This window comes from Xenopus tropicalis, chromosome 4 (assembly GCF_000004195.4).
Source record: "Xenopus tropicalis strain Nigerian chromosome 4, UCB_Xtro_10.0, whole genome shotgun sequence".
NCBI lineage: Eukaryota > Metazoa > Chordata > Amphibia > Anura > Pipidae > Xenopus > Xenopus tropicalis.
Genome location: NC_030680.2, coordinates 128,854,590 through 128,877,919, shown reverse-complemented (window position 1 = coordinate 128,877,919; position 23,330 = coordinate 128,854,590). Strand labels below are relative to the sequence as shown.

Sequence of the window (23,330 nt, the reverse complement as noted above, 5' to 3'; positions counted from 1 at the left end):
TCTCAGCTCAAGGAAACCATGATCTGCCTGACTAATCTCCCAGCTGCCTCCACCCCCTTTAAATTGGCAGCATTATTCTACCCTTCCCTCATCTTGTTTCATGCCATGATGGATTCTGGGAGTTGAAGTCCCTCCTAGAGAATCTATGTACTGCCCATTGTGTCTCCATGTCTTCTGAAGGTTGGGATAACATCTCATGCCCACCTCAATTGCAATTCCCTTTCCCATAGCGCAATGTGGGGGCTAACCCTGCCCACAATCATCCCCTTATACTATTTGCTGAACTAAGAACAGTCCTTCTGCATGCTGAAAGTCAGGGATCCCCAACCTTTCTTACTCGTGAGCCACATTCAAATGTAAAAAGACTTGGAGAGCAACACAAGCACCATAAAAGTTCATGGAGGAGCCAAATAATGGCTAAGATTGGCTATTAGGGGCCTCTATGCACAGTATCAGCTTACAGGGGGCTTTATTTGGTAGTAAATCTTGTTTTTATTCAACCGAAACTTGCCCCCAAGTCAGGAATTCTAAATTACTACCTGGTTTGGGGGCACTGAGACCAACATCCAAGGGGTTGGTGAGCAACATGTTGCCCCTGAGCCACTGGCTGAGGATCACTGCTGTAAATGGACATGGAGCCACACAGGTTCTCTAAAAAGCACAAAGACATCCCATAATCCCTCACTTTAACATGGAACAAGGTGAGGGAGGGGCTGAATGATGAAATGGTCTGTGAGCTGGACACCGACCCTTATGGATCCATACCATACAAACAATGATGATTTCAGCACTACATTCCAGTTTGGAGATACTTGTCACACGTTATATTATTCCCCCACCCACCAACACCCAAACCCTTTCCAGGATCAAAGCTGGTCAACTTTTATTTACCTTTTAAACAGAATAAAACAAAGATTGTGTGGAGTAAGCACATCAATTTCAATAAAAACAAGTGTCTCCCCCCCCAACCACCCTAAAGCTCTATACTAACCCAACTGGGAACAAGGTGTCCCTGCTATTGACAGTAGAAGTGAGTAGGCTTGTATTTCTATATTATTTTAGCAGAGAGTTCATGAGGTCCTTCTGGGCTCGCCTACATACATAGATATACATATACAGTCTCACCTCTCCATACAGCTTCAACCAAATCTTGAGATTTAGAACTTTACACATCCCCATTTAAATAGTTATCTTTCAATAAATATACAATAGAATATAATCTGTGACATAAAGGCAATAAGGTCCATGTGCAGAAAAACTATTTGCCCCTTAGTGAGGGGAGTGGTGCTTTATGGCACATTGTCAGACAGGCACACTAGTAGCCAAATACAAGATCTATGTAATAATGAATGCATCTATGTGCTTCTGTTGTGGATTCCAAAATAGTGGGCACACACAAGCAGTGCTGTGATCACCATGCAGGACTCTCCAGTGGTTCCCCACAAAGTACATGCAGTCTGGCCCAATTAATTCACAATGATAGAGACTTATGGAAGTCATAATAAAGGTAGTAGAATTCTTAACGAAGAATGTAACAAATGAAAGTGAGTGTAGGACTGGCCAGACCAGGAATGACTTGACATAGTAGGCCAGCTTGAATATATTGCAATATATGGACAAACAATCCCTGTTTTGTTTAAAGGGGAGGGCATTTCTTGGTAGCTAAAGGGCTCTGGCACACGGGGGATTAGTCGCCCACGACAAATCTCCCTTGTCGCGGGCGACTAATCTCCCTGAAATGCCATCCCACCGGCAAAAATGTAAATCGCCGGTGGGATGGCATAAGCGGCGCCGCAATTTCCCTGAAATCGCGGAACTTGCCTTGATAAATCGCAGTGCCGCGTATGCCATCCCACCAGCGATTTACATTCTCACCGGTGGGATGGCATTTCGGGGAGATTTGCTGCGGGAGACTAGTCTCCCCATGTTCCAGAGCCCTAATGCACAGAATGTATTAATGTGTTTAGCATATTGATAATAGGTGAGTGTAGTGGATCTCTATTCTTTGTCTGTATTTATGGCAGTCATACACATGCTTATAGAAGCTTCACATCCAGATTAAATCAGCAGTTTTCCCATGTATAGGAAATAGCCTGCCCGGCCAATATCTGGAAAGTCAGAAATCCTGTTGGGAAAGGATCAGATTGGGTTTTTGATGCAATCCTCTCCCGTACATATCCGTACACCACCATTATATAGGGCCACAAAATCAAAGCAGCCCAATTTGGTAACGGTCTGCACATGAGGTTTGGCAGCCTCAGCAGAGTTGGACTAATGAGGAAATACCTTGTAATGGAATTACCTGGAATGCAACACAGCAACAACACCAACTACCCATGGGGATTCATGCTGGAAATTAAAATGATCAGGAAAAAAAAAAAAAAAAAATACAGTAACAGGTGACAAATTGCCTGTCCGATGTACAGAATGTTTGAGATTAAGTAGAGCATTTCTGCACAACTTTATGGGAACACCTACAGAACTGATTCAGTGATCTCAGCACAGCAGGATACATAGGGTACAGTTCATATAGAAGGAGTATCATTGTAACATTTTGAAGAAGGAGCAACTATAAAACTTATGGACCATGGAAACAAAGTCCTAATTCAAGAAGGAATAAGGTGAATGATGAAAATTGGAAGTTAGTAAACTGGAAAAGCAGGCACAGTGTGCAGAATCTTTTGAAGGCTCAACTGAAATTACTTAATTACAGATGATTTCTTTTCATACCAACAATTCCAATACAGTTTGGGGGGGGGGGGGGGGATCATGCCCTAGACCACGGAAATCATCACCTCACCAGCAGAGAATGCGTTCCCTGGCCTTGATATAGGCAGTGTCAAAACAAGAAAGAGAATAAATGTAAACTTCATGTCACGTCTCCTTCATTTCTCAGGGTAAAAACAACTTTCTATGCATCGTCAATCAGTTTCTCCCCATTCTCTTCTTCATTTCTCTTCTCAGCCTTCTCCTCTTCCTCCTCATCTATTCCATCAGTAAAGGTATCTCCCTGACCATAGGCAAGAGTTGTTTTAGCCAAGTCCACCTCAATAGGGAAGATGTCGGCCTCCTTGAGTACTTCATAGCACTGGTCATTGTATTTGGACATTGCTGAAACAAATCGTTGCAGCTGGAACACAATATCGTGCACTGGAAAGAACAAAAGCATAGTGAGAGTTAATGGGGCAAATCTAGGAAATTCAGCTAGAACAGTGACACTACATGAATGTAATGTATATGCAATCAGCTGGCCAGGCTTAGGGATCTGGCAAACTTAATTTAAAAGTTATTCCCTTTTTCAACTAGAACCTTTAATACGATTTGCAATTTGTCCCTAGTCTATGGTAAGAGCTCATCATGATCCAAGAGAAAAAGGTGGACATTTCAATGTCTGAGCCAGAGAGTTTTTCATAGTACGGATCTAGCACAGATGAACTTTGTATGTGGCCAAACTAGTGGCAGGCAAAGGCTGTAGGTTTCCCATGACTGGTCTCTATACTACCATCTGGGAATTCCTATACACTCACCATGTTTTTGGTCAAGCAGTTCAATCTTCTCTAGGACATCTTTCCTCATCTTTGCAAAGCGCGCGCGTGCTTCCTGTCGGCACCGCAGAATGAGCCGATACTCATAGTTCCCGGTACCAACACGATATAGGGGTTCTCCCAAGGCCTGTAAAAAAACAGAAAAATACATTAAAGGGGAACTCTGGCTTCTGAACCAAAATTTGTTTGAGCCCCACACATTTCATTTCAAATCCTGGCGGGTAGGAGGGACTGTGATGTTCCTTTCCTTATTGACATCAAGTGTGCAGGGAATTGTGTGATTTGGATAAAGGGGAACAGAGGGCCGGGCTTAGGAAACTGTTCCAAACCATAGTATGACATTAAAAACAATGATGGTGCTGCATATTTTTTAATTGATTTATATTGCAAAGTTGCTTGAAATTGTATTTACTTTTCAAAAAGCTTAAGTTGTGTTTGGGTGGCATTCCCCTTCATTTTAGGAAGTTATGATAACTTTAGTTGTATTATAAAAAGCTCAGGATGGCACGTCAAGTGCGGAACAGTACACACAGCCTAAGGCTTTTGTCACCCCAGACAGGAAAACAAGTGTCTGGAAAGAAAATATAGGTAAGTTTAGGCAATACTCACAATGCTACTGTATTCTTCATCATCCATTTCCTTCACCTTCAAGCAGTATGACTAAAGAAAAAAACATTTTTATAAAACTTCAACATACACTACTGCTTCCTCCCTCACTATCCTCTGACAAACCCCAGGTCTGAACAAATAAACCAGCATGGAGCTTGCTTAAAAACAAAATTATCACTCATACACAAGGTTTGGTAGACTCTAACAGAATCAAGTCTAAAGCAACTGAACTTTGATTTTTTTTATTAAAACATTTCACCAAGCTTTGGTAGAATGTATATAAAAAAATAGCCATAGCAACATAATTGTATCGTTTATACAGGAGCAGTTGCCAGCTCCATGTTGAAACTACAGTCAGGTGATCCCAGCGGAGCCAATAAAAGGAGGAACCATTTGGGAGGTTTAACCTTGAAGGCAAGCAAGTTGCAGGTAAAACAGTCCCTGTGTAAAATGTATAATAAACAGTAGAATTCGTAATGAATTAGATGAAAGTGAGAATTTGCTATAATGGTAATATGTGTTCTCTGCCATGCAATGGACACTGATAAAGGAAGCTGTAACTGACCGCACAAACAAATCTGATACTCATATGTAGTATGTGCTTTCTGTCTGGTATTGTCCCATTAAGTATAAACAATTGGGAAGATACTCCAGCCAGTCAGTTGGCCACAAATCACAGTGTGTGCAGCAGGGATGTCCCACTTACCTGACTCACTGGGGCTCATTTATAAATACTGGGCAAATTTGCACCTAGGCAGTAACATACAGCAACCAATCAGTGATTTATATTTTTTAAATCAACAATGAAAGAAGACTTCAAATTGGTTGCCACAGGTAAATGCCCAGGTGCAAATATAAAGGACCCCCCACTGTAGTGTCACTGAGGAGTTCCGTGACCATATACAAGCATAAGGGTCAATAGCCAAGTGCTATGGAACTCCGAGGTGACTTCTAATATCCTCATATTTTACAAAAGAGGGTACATTATTTATTATAATACACAGGTTTCAGCAAGTCATGTGAATGAAATTACATATCTAAACACCTATTATAACAGCTGACATCACTAAGCACTTTGTATAAGGATATAATTTACAGGGAAATCATGGCACTCGGTTTATGTACTCACCAGATATTCAAATTTCACATCAAGGTATTTCCGGATGGTGAGCTTGGTGTCAGGAATTGCTTTATTAAGGTAAGTGTTTAAGTCACTCAGCATCTGTTGGGAGAGACAGAGAACTCAGGGCTGCTAGTAGAAAGTAATGCCCTCCTACACAGTCAGAAGCTTTGCATCATAGAGATTATTCCATAGTCTGACATTGTTAGCAATGCATCCTTTAGTATAACCCTGCCCAGAGCAGGATAACAATAGCATATGATTGGCCAATCACTACTCATACCGGTTTTATGGTCTTTAGAAGGCCAATTCCAAATTTTTCAATGCTGCGATGTGCGTCTGCAAACTTGACAAAAGCTTCACTTGCAGCCGGCTGTGGTTCCCGCACTCCGATGACTGAGAACACATCCCCGAAAGCTGCAGCAAAAAGATTTCAGATAATGTTACACGTGCACCGGTTATCACTAATGGTACAAAATGCAGAGCAAAGCAACAGGACAGAGGAGTATGTGAACACAAAGTCAGTCAAGGGGAACTTCACCTGTACATTAACTATCGATAAGTTTACATAGATCTATTCTAAGCAACTTTTCCCATGTCATGATGTTTATGGGGTGGTTTTTATTACTAAATTACACTGTGTACATTGCAATTTTTATAGCTGTTATACCAGTGTGCAAGCAGCCTTATCAGCAGATTGTGCACGATCCTGAGCTTTCAGTATGAACCAGCATTGCACAAAGACACTTATTTGAGAGCTACCATTTCTCCTATTCAATAATATCTGGATAAGTCCTGGGGTCCTGGTTCTGTTTCTTCTGCTTGTGTGCAACTCTCATATCTACCACTAGGTGGGGCTCGGAAGCATTTTTAGCAAGGCAAACAATTTCTGACTTTATTTTGATCTATACAATGCAGAAACCTTCTACAGAGTAAAGGCCCCCATACACGTGCCGATAGAAGCTGCCGATATCGGTCCCTTGGGAAGAAACGAGCGGCCTGGCCGACCGATATCTGGCCTGAAATTGGCCAGATATCGATCGGCCAGGTTAGAAAGTCCAGTCGGATCGGGGACCGCATCGGCTCGTTGATGCGGTCCCCGAACAGACTGCCCCATGGCCGCAACTGTAATCCGATCGTTTGGCCCCAGGGCCAAACGATCGGATTATTTTTTTTTTTAAAGCAACTTCCTACTCGATATCGCCCACCTGTAGGTGGGGATATCGGGTAAAGATCCGCTCGCTTGGCGACATCGCCAAGCGAGCGGATCTTATAGTGTATGGGGACCTTAAGGGTGGTGTGAGGTGCCAAAAACCATTGCATCTCACTGTATATAATGTATTTGGAGCTAAAGTTCCTACCGTTTCTTAATGCATTTAATGTATTTCGGAATGAAGTTCCCACTGCCTCTCACTGTATTTAAGATGTCACCCAATGTGTTGCGGATTACTGAATGGAAAATACATTGCAGCAAGCAATGTGGTTTAAATGTGACTATCCAAATGTTGGAAATCTGCAATACCTGTGGGTGACAAATCTGAAAATATCTTTTTTTTTTTTTTGGTGTCCGTGTGAATTGTGGGTATTAGAAATGGCTGCAACACCATGGGAAACGAAGAATATGGCTAGCCCCATGTGAAATTTCAAAATGAAATATAAAAAAAATCTGTTTGTGCTTTTGAAAAAACAGATCTCCATGCAGGAGATACATGATAGAATCCCTTTAGTTTTTAGTAACATTTTAAATTTTTGCCCCAGTATGTCAAATAAAATATTACCTCTGTGTGTCTGGGAAAGCTCGAAGAAAGATCTTAAGAGGCGCTTGGTGTGTTCCATCATACCTTGTTGAGAAAGAGATACCGGTCAATGTCAATGACAGAAATCATGCAGGTTATTATCGGTGATTAAACTAGACGTCTTATGAGAACTATGTACCGATGGATAAAGGGGAATGCAAAGCTAAAGGGGAAAAGAGAAGCAATACAGGTGTCATTGCAGCTCAAAGCTAGTGTCACATGACCAGTTTCCCTATAGTGTATAAAGGGTCAGTGCATCTTAAAACTGATTTTAGTAAGACAGATTATACAATTTTTTTTTTCTTTAAACCTAACGCTTGAAATTCAAATGGCTCTCTGGTTACTAGGTTTTATTTATCTTAGCAACAAGGCAGCTGTTACAAAGTCAGAATTAAGTAGATACAGGAAAGCCATGAACGGAGACAGAAGCAATAAAAAAAAAAAAAAGAGAACACTAAAACCGAAGCCACATAATCTGGTTTTGCTTGCTAAATGTAGCCATCAACTGAGACTATTTGCAGTTGCAAGCTGGAAAAAAGCTAAAAATGGTGGATCATATTTCCAAACATAATTTTTAAAAAATTAAGGCCAAGCAAAAAGTTACTTATAACAGGTTTCCAATTATAATAGTAAAGGGTAAAAGAGGAGATTGTTCTTTAATGACAAATGGAACAGATCAATAGCTTTCCAGGTTTCTTGTTACACTACCAGGACGGTGCATAGAAATAAAAGCTACCCTGTCAGCCCTAAGCCAGCAGAAGAGGCTATCCCATAACAGACAAGGCCTACAGCCCAACCCTCACAGCATTTGGTACTAGAGCTGTACAAGATGAGCGAGTACCAGTTAACAGTGTCCCCTCGGGTCACAACATCGGTGTGACACTTGCCTAAGGCAGAATAAACATGGCACCGCACTGGATAAACAGGTTCTCGGTGTGCCAGCAATCCGCTTACCTCGATAAAATTCCCCTGTTTTTTCAAGTTCTTCCAGTCTTTTAACTAAACCATCTAAAAGACAAAAAGAAATAAATAGTTGCTAAAACTGAATACGGGCAGCATACATTTAACCAACCTAATGAAACCACCAGTGAAGTTTACAGTGGAAATAATTCCAGGTCATTGCACCAAAAAAAGCCTTATACAAAAAATCCATTGCAGTCAATACATGCAGGGACACAGTCAATTTGCCAGGTCTTTAAAGGGGACATATTGTGTAGAAAAACAAGAATGTGCCGGTGCATTCTACTCATTTATTAAAATGTCTCTAAAAACCCTAAGTCCCACCCATCTGTTCCACTTCATGGGGGGGTGGTTGCAGCTCTCAGCACACTGCACTGTAGGATAGGAACCAATTAGGTGGACCTGAGAGGGAACTAAAGCCTGTATTTTCTTGTGTGACTGCAGGGCTGTGATTGGCTATCCCCCTCTTACGGTGCTTCTGGCAGGGACCACTGCAACACACCCACACCCATCCCCTATGGGGAGTTCCAATAAAGATACCATTTTTAAAGATAATGATTATTTTTAGCCCAGATTGAAACTGGCACCATATATTATTTATTATTGCCTGAAAGATTTGGGGGCTTCACTTATGCTATAGGTCTCTTTAAAAAGTGTTTCTTTGGTACCTAAAAGAAACATCCAGTGCTAATTTCATCTTTCCATCATAATCGAAAACTAATAACTTTGGTCCCATACACTGTCAGTCAAGTCAAGAAAGGGCAGAAGTTATATTTGGATGCCTTAAAAAAACACAACAGTAGATCCAACTGACAAGGCATAACTATTAAAACAGGTGATTTACCATTACACAGGATGGCCCGACTCAAACCCAATGCATCTGCCGTGCCGGAGCTCAGGTTTTCCACTAGCCGATGCTTCACCTTTTTCAGGACTATGAAGACACAAAAATAAAAGTCACACACAGGCATAACAGAGCAAGCATAAGGAGTATATATGTTTTTGGGTTTTTTTTTTTTTACCAATATCCAGAGACTTTCCCTGCTTGGGGTCAGCTTGTAACTTGTTGTAGTGAATAGTCACTTCTCCCTAAAAATAAACAATGAATACAAAATTATTCAAGATTTCTCTGTTCCCTTTTCAAAGGGTCTACCTATTACCAGTCAACAAACAAGACTAGAAGTCTGTACTTAGGCTAGTGCCACACAAGGCTGATTCTTGGCCTGCGGAAAAATGCAAGCAGAGAATCATCTCCTACATTGCATGCACCAGAAGCATTGTCTCGGCCTGGGTGCAGGTGGACGCAATAGATATAATCTGAAAATACAACGTTTTTTGGCTGATACCCACAGCATTGGCCTGCACCTGGGCGGAGACAATGCTTCAGGGTGCAGGCAATGTAGCAGGCTGGTGCCAGGGTAGGGACTGATTCTCTGCCTGCATTTTTCCACAGGCCAAGAATCAGCCATGTGTGGCACTAGCCTTACCAATCACGCTCATCAGCAAGAAACCCTGTAAACAAATGCAACCAATCAGCAGGCAGATTTCAGACTTAAGTTTAGTACAGTGAAATAATAAAAGTTCCATTTGGTTGTTTTGGGTAAACAGACCAGACAGAGCCAACTTTGCCCATATTACAGAGTTTGTATAAAGTAGGCCCCAGCTTTTGACAGTTAGGGAGCGTTTGGGAGATTGCTTGGGTTAGTTTGGATGAACCTAGTGCATCTCAATTTCGAAAGTGTGCCAAAAATTCCCTGTTAGATCAGGATTTTGATTGGGTGTCATGTCCTGAGATTGCTTTACATCAGCAGGGAGAACACTGACCATCTTCAACAGTCCTGGGAAACTCACTCATATTCAGATTTTAGTACTTATACTTAATATTTGGCAACAACTACAAAAAATCCACTTGCTGGGGCAGCTCACTGCCAATTTACAGACTAAGATTCTAATCTACACAAATTTCTCAAGCTTAGTGAATTCCTTGTGTGATGCAAATATTCAACTCATGACAAAGATTTTAAGAAGGATTTTCCTCAGGAGCAGGGTTACTAAAGGTCCCTCATTCACTCCACTGGATAGTAGTGCTTGCTCTCACCTTGACATTCTGAATCATCTTTGCCACTTCTACTTTGGTTTTGCCTTTAACAGATTTTCCATTCACTCCAGTTATTTCATCTCCTGCAGCAATGGTTCCATCCAAGGAGGCTGGGGTGTTGTCAAATACCTGTGAGTTGAGTTTAGAAAGTTAAAAATAAATGTACAATGGCGGTCAGGAAAGCAGACACAACATCATGTATTTGTTTAAAGGTGCAACATGGTTAAAAATTTTGAGCCTAATTTTAATTAATTTTTTATTGATTTTTTAGTAGACTTAAAGGTATGGAGATCCAAATTACAGAAAGACCCCTTATCCGGAATACCCTTGGTCCCGAGCATTCTGGATAACGGGTCCTATACCTGTACTGAATAAAAATGAAGGAACTGCAATGAATGTAGTAATACACAACAAAGGCATATATAAAGCAGTATGTACCTGCACTATATAAAGGCAGGGGCAGTGCTGAGCTCCACCGCCTATGCTGATCCCAATCACATTCTGAGAGTCCTTTTTGAGGGTTACTGTTCCAGGGACTGTTGGAATCCCACTGAAATGCAGAAAGGAACACAGTGAAAATAGAACAGAAAATGTATAATTGCAGTGCATCTTTCAGAAGATCAGCTACAGCTGGGATCCCCAACCTTTTTTACCCGTGAGCCACACTCAAATGTTGGGGAGCAACACAAGCATGACAAATTTTCATGAGGGTGCCAAATAAGGGCTCTTTGGTAGTTCCTATGTGGACTGGCAGCCTATAGGAGGTTCTGTTTGGCAGTACAACTGTTTTTTATGCAACTAAAAGGTCCCTAATGTTGGGGTGGAATACAAGAAAGTTAACTGGCTCCTAATAAAACTGACAATAGCTTGTGTGGAGGTCATAGGGAACCTAGATTGTGAGTGTCACCGGGGTTGGGACTCATGTTAATAATAAACAATGTAGGATAAGTCAATGCTACATAAATGATAATAATAAGAGTAAAGAGATCACCTGCCTTGCATGGACCACCTGCAGGATGAATATTTCCTATGTTAACAGCTGGGGGTGCTATAAAATACATACAATTCTCTTTTTAATTCCAGATACCTGTGATATCTAGATGCTGTATGAATTAGTAAGTCAGTTCCAATGTGTGCTCATGTAGCCTGCAGCATGTACCATCTCTGCTCATTACTACGTATCTCTTCAATTCATGTATCTTAACTTAGTACCAAGTATGCACACATGCTAACTTTATCCATAAAGGAGTATCCCATAACATAAGACCCTGCTATACAGAAAGCCAAAATGGGTGGAGCTTACTGAGAGCAGGTGGGGATTCGAGTGGATCAGGGTATTGTTGTGAGGGATGTGATTACTTCAAACCTACATGTTAAAGGACCATTAACACTGTAAAATTACAATTATTTTGTACTGATATCCTAGTCATTTGCAACATTTGAAAGATGTTTCCCTTAAAGAAAACATCCTGATTTTGTTGAATTGAAACGCTCCTCTACTTCGAGCATTTGTGTTCCATTGCACACCCACCCATTCCGTCTTAGGGCCATTGTTTTCAGTTGTGATTTAGAAAATGCAAAGCTTGGTCCAGATAGCCCTACAAAGTGAAAGTGAAAATATTTTTTACATTAAAAAAAAGAAAAAAAAAATCATTCTTATAAAAAAATGATGGAGAAGTTCCAAAAGTGTGAATTTGGGTTAAGTGGGTAATTTTGTTAGTATTATTGATCCTTTAAGGTGTTACAGATAAAGTGAGTTCTGTATAGAGTAAGAAGGTAAAGGGAACATCAGCAGCCCTATAGAGACTTTAGATTTCTTATGACAAACACATCATTTAGTATTATATATATATATATATATATATATATATATATATATATATATATATATATATATATATATATATATATATATATATATATATATATATATATATATATATATATATATATATATATATTGGGTTAGTCCTGTTAATTTGAAAGTGTGAGTTGAAAACTATGAAACTGTATAGGTAACACTGTTGACGTGTCACATAACTGTGGAAAAGAATATATTATACAAGTACACAGAATATAATAGAAATAACTTACACAATATACAAAAGTACAATATACTTACACCATATATAATATACAATAACTTGTATAACTATATACAATATATCCTTACATACACATACAACTTACACATCCTTACCTAATCCATTTCGACCACCCCAGCAGCAGATTTAATCAAATAAGGCACAAAAGGAATAAATGCCCTAATGACACAGTAAGGCAATTCAGGCCATGATGCTGCCTGGCTTATTTCTAGCTCAGCCAAGTGGAGGAAATTATGCCCTGTATCATTTCCCTTCATGCCAATGGCAATTCAATTTGGATCACCATACTTATATTACTTTAAAAAAAAAAAAAATCATATAGCCATTAAATAAACCCAATGGGATTGTTTTGCCACCAATATGGATTCAAGCAGCTTAGTTACGATCAAGTACAAGGTACTGTTACAGAGAAAATGGAAACCATTAAAAAAAGAAAAAAGAAAAAAATTATTACGTGCTTAAAATAAACTCTATGCTAGATGGTTTCCAGAAGAGATCCCATTCTTGAACTACACAACTTATTGTATATTATACAAAATCAAAACGCTTTGAATGAATGCACAGTCAATCAAGCTATATATTATAAAATGTAGATTTTAAAAAAAGTTTCTTGGGTGAATCAGGAGAACAAAAGGCCACACCGAGAATTCTCTTTTAACAAATGGCCTGAGGGCTCAGTAAATGTGGCATAGACACCCTACTCCCATCAAAGCAGCACTGAGTATAAACAGAGTTTTTACTGAATGCTTACAAGTTTAAAGGAGAACTAAACCTCCCCTAGGTAGACGGCGAGTACAGAAGCATTTTCTAATGGACGGAAGATGGCGCCTAGGTACTCTGCTGTGCTGCTTTTTTAGGTCAGGATTTTAAATAGGGCCACTTATCAGTGTAATAGGATGTGCAAGAAGGGAGATGTGAGGGGGGTTGATGGAGGGCAGTTTGTACCTAGGCAAGGTTTAGTTCTCCTTTAAGATGGGTTGCACATAACATACACATTGTTCCTTTATTATATATTTTGTGCTTTTTACCATAAAGGTTTCACTTGTATAATTGTGTTTAACTTATCATAAGGGAGACCTGTGTATAACCTTTGCAGTCTATATATCATATGGGAGTCTTATGTATGTCCTGTAAAACCTAAAAAAGGGAGCCGTTTTGTAGTCTGCACCAAACATACAAGTGACTCCTTGGGCTGCACACAACATGTATTACTTCCTTATGAGAGGCTGAACACAACATACAAGTGTCTCTCTTATGATAGGATACCTGGTCACACACATACGGTAAGGGTATATTAACAAGTCCACTCACAGTTTGTCCTCTTCAAAGTCATAATCCAGATCAGAAAACATCTTAGATATTGCTGCTTACAAACTCTCTGCTGAATCTTTGGATTCCCCTTTTCGTATTCCCTCCTCTCCTGTCAAACACTGAACTGAGGTGAAAAAAAACAGAGAAATATGTTAGCAGTTCAATAACATTTGCTTTATTGCTTATGCCCCTAAAATTACTACTTCAGGATATAGTCCTAGTCCGACACTATAACATTACAGGAGAAACAGACAGTAATCATTATGGCTCCTCCCTTAATTATAGGTAATAATTATTATTATAACCAACTATACATATATTTTTTTATTTATTTATTTGAAGAAAGTCAAATGTTTGAACTGGTATAAAATGAGTTAAGGTAATATTCCATATGACAGTATAATTTAATTGAACTCTAAATTAATGACTGAATTGCAACCAACTCACACAGCAGTTTTTGTGTTTTGTGCACGCTGCTGGGTGGCTAACTCCAAGTCAGAATCATGTGTGTAACTTTCATTCTGGTAGTTCCAGCACAAGGTAATCTGGTCTGCATAAAAAGAGAAGAAAAGAGAATAGTAAGCTAAATGTCCAAGAAGGCACAATCACCAACAGCATTCATAAGGCAATTTAAAGGATATTTACAATAAATAACTGTGATGTCACATATGGGCCCAGTCCAACCATCTGGGCACATATTTGCTATCGGCTATTCATGTAGGTGAACGTGGCTGACTATAAAAATGAAAAAAAAAAAAAAAATCACTACTGCTGCTGCTCTGCTATTTGCATAAATGGTTAAATCACACAACACACAATCAGGTACAGGTATAGGACCCATTATCCAGAATGCTTGGGACCTGGGGTCTTTCCGTAATTCGGATCTCCTACCTAAGTCTGCTAAAACATTATTTAAACAGTAATTAGTAATTAAACCCAATAGGATTGTTTTGGCTCCAATAAGGGGTAATTATATCTTAGTTGGGATCAAGTACAGGTACTGTTTTATTATTACAGAGAAAAGGGAATCATTTAACCATTAAATAAACCCAATAGGGCTGTTCTGCCCCAATAAGGGGTAATTATATCTTAGTTGGGATCAAGTACAGGTACTGTTTTATTATTACAGAGAAAAGGGAATCATTTAACCATTAAATAAACCCAATAGGGCTGTTCTGCCCCCAATAAGGGGTAATTATATCTTAGTTGGGATCAAGTACAGGTACTGTTTTATTATTACAGAGAAAAGGGAATCATTTAACCATTAAATAAACCCAATAGGGCTGTTCTGCCCCCAATAAGGGGTAATTATATCTTAGTTGGGATCAAGTACAGGTACTGTTTTATTATTACAGAGAAAAGGGAATCATTTAACCATTAAATAAACCCAATAGGGCTGTTCTGCCCCCAATAAGGATTAATTATATCTTAGTTGGGATCAAGTACAGGTACTGTTTTATTATTACAGAGAAAAAGGAAATCAGTTTTTAAAATGTGCATTATTTGATTAAAATTGAGTCTATGGGAGTCTATGGAAGATGGCCTTTCCGTAATTCGTAACTTTCTGGATAATGGGTTTCCGGATAAGGGGTCCAATACCTGTATAAGGATAATTTAATTAAACATTAATGTAAAACAATATCAGTACAGGTATGGAATCGGTTATCCAGAAACACATTACCAACACATTCGAATTATGGAAAGGCCAGCTCACATAGACTCCATTATAAGCAAATAATTCTAATTTTTAAAAATGTATTTCCTTTTTCTCTGTAATAATAAAACAGTACCTGTACTTGATCCCAACTAAGATATAATTACCCCTTATTGGGGGCAGAACAGCCCTATTGGGTTTATTTCATGGTTAAATGATTCCCTTTTCTCTGTAATAATAAAACAGTACCTGTATTTGATCCCAACTAAGATATAATTACCCCTTATTGGGGGCAGAACAGCCCTATTGGGTTTATTTAATGGTTAAATAATCTTTTAGTAGACTTAAGTTGTGGAGATCCAAATTACAGAAAGACCCCTTATCCAGAAAACCCAAGGTTCCGAGCATTCTGGATAACGGGCCCCATACCTGTACCATGTTGTTGCACCAATATTTCTTTTCATTCAAACACAAAACATTAGCTTTGACTGGTTTAATGTAGTTATTAAAATAAAACCGAATAACCGGCTGCTATGAGTTAATGCCCTTTGGCCAGTTTTCCCCCATACTAGTAAAGGGGCAGCTAGCAGCTAGCAGGTAGCTATAAACTTCAGTATCCATAGTCCATAATGAGGCAAACAGTACAGGAAAGAAGCCTATAACTAATAACAGCTTATGGTTGTGCTTAATCATACAGTGCATTCAAGTAGTATCTCTCCAACAATGAACATATTTGCTCTGCCATCCTAATTACAGGCAATTTTAGTTACCCTTTATTATCTATTCCTGTAAGATAGTATCCGCTCTCCCAGCATGCAGTGTTTGATTTCAGGGAATAAAGGTCTCTAGAGAAAGCTGCCATATTACATCACCGCTACCTCCAGGCTACGTCATGAGTGTTGCAGAGAGCTTCAGAGTCAATGGATTCCCGCACGACTATCGGACAGCCGAAACGCCTAATCCCATGTTCCCGGGGGATTTACACAATCCAGCAGCTACCCAATCGCCATAATACCTGTGCTTATAACCCCCTGCACCTGCACCAGCCCTTACCTGTTTCATACGCCCGTCATCATTCCGCACGTCAGTTCCGCTTCGGCCGATACGCAGGCGCAGAAGAGCCTACCGACGCAGCGGCAGACATATTTGTATCGGCTTGTAAAAACCACTCGGGGTGGAAAGCACAGGTTTGAACAACACTCAAATATAGTGACATTTGTTATTTGAACCTTTATAAGCCGTAACTTCCGGTTGTTCACGTCTCACTTATGTTCTTGATGCTTGCATTATTCATTTGAGTCCACTTTAAAGATGGCGGCCACTGGTGAAGGCTGGGGGCGCTTCCGTTCTGACATGCGCAGTAGGTGACGCTGTATTTTTCCCTTGGCTGTGCTATAGATAGGGAGAGAGGCTAAAATGGCCAGTCAGGAGGATCCTGTGCAGAGAGAGATTCACCAGGATTGGGCCAACCGGGAGTACATCGAGGTGATCACCAGCAGCATCAAGAAAATCGCCGACTTCTTGAACTCATTTGGTGAGAGTGGGGGCGGCGCTGTGTCCTGCAGGGGATCCTTCCTAGGGCGTAGGGCCGGCAGGGCTGGGCACTGTATGCCTGGGCGATGGGCAGCGCCTGTGTATAGGATGCCAGCCTCTCCATCCTGCCCTGTTAACTGCAGCTCCCAGAATCCTCTGGGCCTTGTGCATCCCAGTAGCTGTACAGCCTCCAGTGTGACAGTGTCGCCTTGTTATTATCTTACCAATGGCCATGGTGCCTACACTATATAACCATGGCTTGCTACTCCATTACTTGTGTCAAACAAAAGCAATTTATACACTGTACTATATAGATCCCAGCATGTACATTGCAGTGGGTAATTACACTATATATAGAGTGAAGTGTAAGAGTGAAAGCAGCATTTACACTGGGGGTGTAATTAGTAACCTTATTGGGGATATTGCCCATAGTAACCGTCAGATCTTTGCTTTTGTTCTCTAACTGTTCAAATCTAATTGCTGATTAGTTGCTATGGGCAACATCCCTAGTGATGTTGGCTTTCACTCTGTAATAAATAAGCCCCATATGTCTATGAGCAGGGAGAGGGGGAGAATGAAAGCAGCATGTTACACTGTGTGAGTGAAAGCAGGTACATTACAGTGAGCAGGGGATGGAGGGCCCGCACAGGCTGTAGGAATGATGCAGTGATCATGGTGATGGTGGCTAATGGACCTGCCTCTAATGCTTCTTTCCTCACATCCACTAGTAATTGGGTCACTGGGATGCACTGAATCCAGGATTCTGCCAAGATTCTCACACAAATCTATGCCTCTCGCCAAACCTAATTCTTAAAATCAGGTGATTTTTTTTTTTTTAACCCTCAATTGTCCAATTGTCAGTTCGGTATTCAGCCAAATTGTTCACGAAGGATTTGGGGTTCTGCCAAATCCCCAAAATAATGGATTTGGTGCATCCCTATTGGCCACCTTTTCTAAGCAGTACATGAATCTGCATGGTTGAACCACAGAGTACATCCTGGTTGGCAGTATTTGCAAATTAGGGACACTTTGTTGCTGGGTGCCTTTGCCTTATTGTGCCACATCTGCCTCATGTGTGAAGCATAGTGCCATGGTTAAAGGGACCGTATGCCTTCTTTTTAAACATTGGATAATATATAGGTCTTGTGCTGAACATACTTTTGACTGTAAGGAAACGTTTATGGTTTTTTGTAAGCACCGCAGAATTAGAAATTGGGACTAATTTCACTAATATTGAGAGTATTGGTTGACATTGCTCTTTAGGACCAGGAAGGAAACTGTGATTTTAGTTCCATTTTCTAATTTTGCCATGTTTAGTGCAAGAAATAACAAAATCAGAGACAGGGCCACTCCTGCAATGAGGCAAGGCACACCACACATGGTGTGATCGGCCAGTTACCAGGGGTGGCAAAAAGCTGCCTCTGGTAAGTGGTCTGTGCACTAGTGATTCCGCCACCCATTTGACCCACTGATGCTGTAGTTGTAAGTGCAGGGTGGGAAAGGGGAGGCGGCGTCAGGGCTGCTCCCTCAGAAGGATTATGGGATTGGGAGGATGCAGGCTGAGGGCAGCCGACTACTTTATTTAAGTCTCAAAGTAGATCTGCAGAGGAACAGGGGGCTGGGCTTAGGGAACTGTTCCAAACCATATTAAAAATCATAAAAAAAACTGCATATTTTTTTAATTGATGTATTGCTTGAAATTATGTTTTCTTTTTAAAAAGCTTAAATTGTGTTTGGGTGGAGTTCCCCTTTTTTTTGCCCAGTTCCTGCAAATGTAGTAGTTCCTGTTAATGCAATGCATGTAAGTCTATCGGTATCTTTTATTTTTTGTTACACTGCAAATATAGGCAGTGCTCTCTATGGCTGACTTGTGAAATGCGTTGGTCAGTGGTAACCTTATACTCTGCTTTCTTCAAGATATGTCTTGTCGCTCACGACTGGCAACCCTAAATGAAAAGCTGACTGCATTAGAAAGAAGAATTGAGTATATAGAAGCAAGGGTATGTAATGTTATATGTTTTGATTTGGTGGGGGGCACAATGTCACATGGGGCATACTGATATTTTGTTTGTCACTAGGAAGCAACCATGGCATTAATAGGAACCTTTTATAGATCACCCTTGACCTGATATGACTTGTACATGCTGACCTTGTGACTTCCTGTGATGTAACCCCCAGAAATCTGTGGGTCTTTTAGCCACTGAAACAAATAGCATTGATTGAAACACCCTATGTGACCATCTAATGGAAATATATAATGGAGATATATTGCCCAATACTTTTGCCCCCACTGTTAATTTACTGGCTGGCTGACATGCACTGAATGCCACCTGAACTCTCCATATGCCGGCTATGTGTAAAGCCCCCTTTTTGCTTTTAAGCAAGCTTCATGTTGGATAAGCAAGAGAATCAAATGCTTATTCACAATGAACTAATAAAGCTCTTCTGTGCCAAAGGGCACATGTACCATCTCCCCGGCTGTCGGTACAGCAGCAAATGCCTTGAGACTGAGGGGTGGCTATTGGAGAAACCATCTGCATATCAAATAAATCCTTGGCCCTCTGCCAGTCAGCTTCAGCAATTTGCTCTTGAAAATGGCAGCTTAAAAATTACTTAAAGGGCCACTATACCCGCTAGCAGAATGGTGCTCACAAAAGGGCGTATAGCATTATATTAACTCGCTGTGCTAGCTGTGACAACCTTGGGCATTGTACCCTTATGGCCACATCCCAGTAATATATGCAGCCCTAGACACACACACACACTCTGGCTTCATGTATTTGTATTGTAACACAAGTGGAGGCCTAGGGAAGGAAGCTAAATAACAATGGCTGCTTAGGTGTGCTAGTAATACCTTCATACAACCTAGGCTAATAAAGCTAAAACAAGAAAAGCATACTTTAAAACATGGATATTTGAATTTAATATATGCAGATGGCAAATAAAGGTATAGTGGCCTTTTAAATAAATTGCAAAATAGGACACAGGCCAGCATAGCCTTACTTCTAATTACACTTCAAGGGCCCTTTTTAAAATGCAACATGTCAGCCATGTATGTAAGCACTTAAACCTCTATTTATTTCTTTAAATAAATCTTTAGTTTCTGATTGTAATTAAATAGTTGAACTATCATGTAGTTGCCCTTAGAATCTCACATTGTTCTTCCTTTCTTCCCCCTCCCCCCTTTCCTAATGCTTCTCCTCTGGAATGTCAGAATAATTCCTGTGCTGAGTAAAGCTAAATGTCTTTGTTTCGCCTGGGAAACCATCCGAGCTCCACTTTAGTCTATCAAGTAATGTTTGAACTTCAAAAAACAGGACACTAGGACATGCTGTGGGCAGTTGGTGGGATAATGCACCTTGATGGGACATTTACCCCTGGTGTTAGACCAGCAATGGGCACACTGTGCTGTGCTGGAAACCTGCTGGCACACATTAAAGGGGTGGTCCACCTTAAGGTTAACGTTTAGTATGTTATAGAATGGCCTATTTGTGGGCCTATTAATTGATCTTCATTTTTTATTTGTTTTTTCATAACTTCAATTCCACTTCTGTCACTGGCAGCCATAAAACTATTGCTCTGTGAGGCTACAATTTTATTATTATTTTTACTTTTTATTACTTATCTTCCTATGTAGGACCTTCTATATTTATATTCCTGTGTCTCTTTCAAACCACAGCCTGGTTGCTAGGTTAAATTGGACCCTAGAAACCAGATAGCTGCCAAAATATCAAACTGGAGAGCTGCTGAACAAAAAGCTAAATAATTAAAGAAAAAAAAACACACACACAAATAATAGGAAATGAAGATCAATTGTAAACTGTCTCAAGATAGCACTCTCTACACCATACTAAAAGTTTTGTAAAGGTGAACAACCCCTTTAAGAGGACAGTTTTATTGCAACTAAATTTTCATAATAAAGTTGATATAAATATTCAACAAAGGAAAAAGCATATTCCCTATGTGCCCTAAAAGGGGGCAGGAAACATGTTTATCTGACTTCCTATTGCTGGAATCTTTGCAGCATGGTGAGGTTTTAGACGTGAAAGGAAGGACAGGCAAATCCACCACTTTATATGGCTGGGTCTCTTGTATAACACAAAATGACACCTTTGTGATCCCAGTATATTGTATTATATTAGGAGCAGAGCAACTGGACTTATAAATTACCAGCAGGAAAGCCACACAAAGCTGTAGTCAGTCTGCTCATAACTTAAATAAGGACAGTGAATTGATGAAACAGAAATTGGAATAATGTGTTTTCTTGGTGCCAGATGCATCAACTGCAAGTCTGCTTTATATACAAAAAACACCTTTCCCATCTAAACTTCTGTTAGTGTGCTACGGGCTTGGCATGCTAATGGGTCCTTCTGTCCTGTTCAAACCTTGAGTGCTACATGTTTTCCAGTGGGTGTGTGGGGCTCGGTCCCTTATTGCATTGGGATCTAGTCTCGACCCCAGACTGTTATGTGCATGCGCAGAGACTGGAGCTGCCAGTCGTGTTGGTTATACGCTCAACATGGGTGTCACTTTGCATAAACCTGCTGTGGTCTTGCTTGTGTTTGCCTTCCCTATCCCCTTCTACTCTTCCATGGATAATTTTAGAAGCCATCTTTCTGTTAACAATAGTAAGGCAGGGCATCAGGCTACATGCTCCCTGTAGTCCAGCAGAGAAAATCACATCTCGCTATTCATTTGTATAGGATTTTTAGGGGCATATTTGTAAAATAGTGAACCAACACCTGCCAATAAAAAAAAAAATCACCACAGGGGAAGCGACCAGTTCAGAACAGCTGGAAGCCAAGATCTGGGATAGTACTATATGTACTATAATATGTGATGCTGTACATGGCAAGCGGAACAGCAGCCCTCTGCAGCTTTGGGCTGGGAGTCAGAATAGGCCCTGGAATCAAGTACACGGAGCCCCAAACAGCCCCATCTTTTGGCATTTACCACAATCCACAGATTGCCCTATGCAACAAGAGGAGGAGGCAGAACGAACCTTAGTACTTTTCCTTAGCGCTATTTGTAAGCAGGAGAGGCATTCTTCTACGTAAAGGTCTGACTAAAACGAAGAACCAGCTGGCAACTGCTTATTGTTGTAGGCACTAACATAGAATAGGACATCCTGGCCTTACGTAAATAGGTCCTTTATATCTGTTTTGACATGTCATCCTCTAACTAACTGGGATTGCAGCAGGGTCACTTCCATTCTAAGGCATGGTCTACTTTTGTTTTCATTTTATAGACCTAGAAACCAGTCCTACTTTGCATATTTATCTTAATGGGGCAATATGCATTTATGTTCAGTATTCTGACTTCATCTCGAGCCATATCGTGCCATACAGATCACATGAGCATTGTTGCCACATCTCATTTTTGGTTGGCTGTTGGGACGGAACAGAGTTTCCATTTCTGATTGGCTCCCAGTAAGCAGTAGGTTGTGCAGAGAAGCTATGGGCAGCCAGTATAGGTGAACTACTGCATTTGGGGCAACCTTAGTCCCAGTAGCCCAGGGTGCTACTATAGAGAAAGCAGGCCCTGTGACTTTTGGGTACCCATGATATGTACACATACTGTATATAGGGCCCAGTAGGGCATTGACTTTCAATATATGTCTTCTTCCTGAAGATTGAGGCCGGTAACTTCTAGACACACTAATAACTGGTTCCTCCCTGAATAGAAGACAGGATAACAGTCATTTTGCTGAACATATATGTATATTGGCCCCTTAAATGTGTGAATTATAGTTTGTAAATCTGTCAAATGTGTGTTGTTATTCTTAGAATATATAGTTTATATATGTAGCTTGTGGTCGGAACTTTACTTACCCCCTTTTTTTAACCCTTAGGTGACCAAAGGTGAGACCCTCACATAGAGAAATGCACCATTCCACAAGTGTTCCGTGCTTGCTTTTTATAAATAAATACTCTATGGACCTTTCCCCGGCCTGAAACTGTAAGCGGCTCTCCTCTTCGTCACTTTGCTGCCTTTACAGAGACAACACGAGTTTTCCCAAAACCTTTTCTTAACGAGTTTTGCTTGTTCATTCCTCAGTTTCCTTATTTCGTGACATTCGGCCTGAACTGCTGTACAGCTTGTGCTCTTGCTATGTACAAACCTACTCACAGCTCACTAACTACATGCATTTTGTAATATGTGCAGAGATGGACTGTAACGTGCCAATTATGTAACGTGGTTGTTTGGTTTCCTTATTCTTTGTATCGGTGTTTCAATAGGTTTTATTTCTCTTACAAATAAAATGCTGAACTTTTATTCTGGAATGTTCTAATGTTTGAATTTTATCTGTGAGTTTATTGATTTATTATCTACATATGAGCACCCAGATAAAGAGGAAAATCCATCAACTAAAAAAAAAATGTGTTTTTGCTCTTCGGTCAGTGATCCCCATTTGAAAGCTGGAAAAAGGCCAAATTGGGGGGGGGGGGGGGCATATTACTCGAGATCCATAACTAACAGATCATTCTATAATATATATTAAAGGAGTACTGGTTTCGTGATCGTGATTTTGTGTACTTTTTATTTCTAAATTACACAGCAAATATTTCACTCTACCATTTAAACTTTTATTCTTGAAC

At 40.3% G+C, this 23,330-nt stretch overlaps 2 protein-coding genes across 7 annotated transcripts; one reads left to right on the top strand and one right to left on the bottom strand.

Annotated features, from left to right (window-relative positions):
• Positions 1-1,962: 1,962 nt before the first annotated feature.
• On the bottom strand, positions 1,963-16,320 carry pick1 (protein interacting with PRKCA 1). Of its 5 annotated transcripts, none has more exons than XM_031900172.1 (15): positions 15,969-16,213; positions 13,992-14,094; positions 13,545-13,668; positions 11,660-11,726; positions 10,567-10,678; positions 10,129-10,257; positions 9,053-9,119; positions 8,875-8,964; positions 8,025-8,078; positions 7,053-7,115; positions 5,558-5,691; positions 5,284-5,376; positions 4,155-4,205; positions 3,528-3,672; positions 1,963-3,150 (listed from the first exon to the last, which is right to left on the bottom strand). In XM_031900172.1, the coding sequence occupies exons 3-15, from the start codon at positions 13,564-13,566 to the stop codon at positions 2,912-2,914; spliced, it is 1,266 nt and encodes a 421-aa protein (XP_031756032.1). In that variant the 5' UTR covers positions 13,567-13,668; positions 13,992-14,094; positions 15,969-16,213; the 3' UTR covers positions 1,963-2,911.
• Positions 16,299-23,015, top strand: brk1 (BRICK1, SCAR/WAVE actin-nucleating complex subunit). 2 transcript variants are annotated; one of them, XM_018093034.2, is made up of 4 exons: positions 16,299-16,385; positions 16,597-16,732; positions 18,649-18,731; positions 22,583-23,015. In XM_018093034.2, the coding sequence occupies exons 2-4, from the start codon at positions 16,615-16,617 to the stop codon at positions 22,607-22,609; spliced, it is 228 nt and encodes a 75-aa protein (XP_017948523.1). In that variant the 5' UTR covers positions 16,299-16,385; positions 16,597-16,614; the 3' UTR covers positions 22,610-23,015. The 2 variants fall into 2 exon arrangements, with proteins under 2 accessions (XP_017948523.1, NP_001015994.1); NM_001015994.2 differs by lacking the exon at positions 16,299-16,385 and having other exon boundaries at positions 16,598-16,732; positions 22,583-23,012.
• The last annotated feature ends 315 nt before the right edge of the window (positions 23,016-23,330 follow it).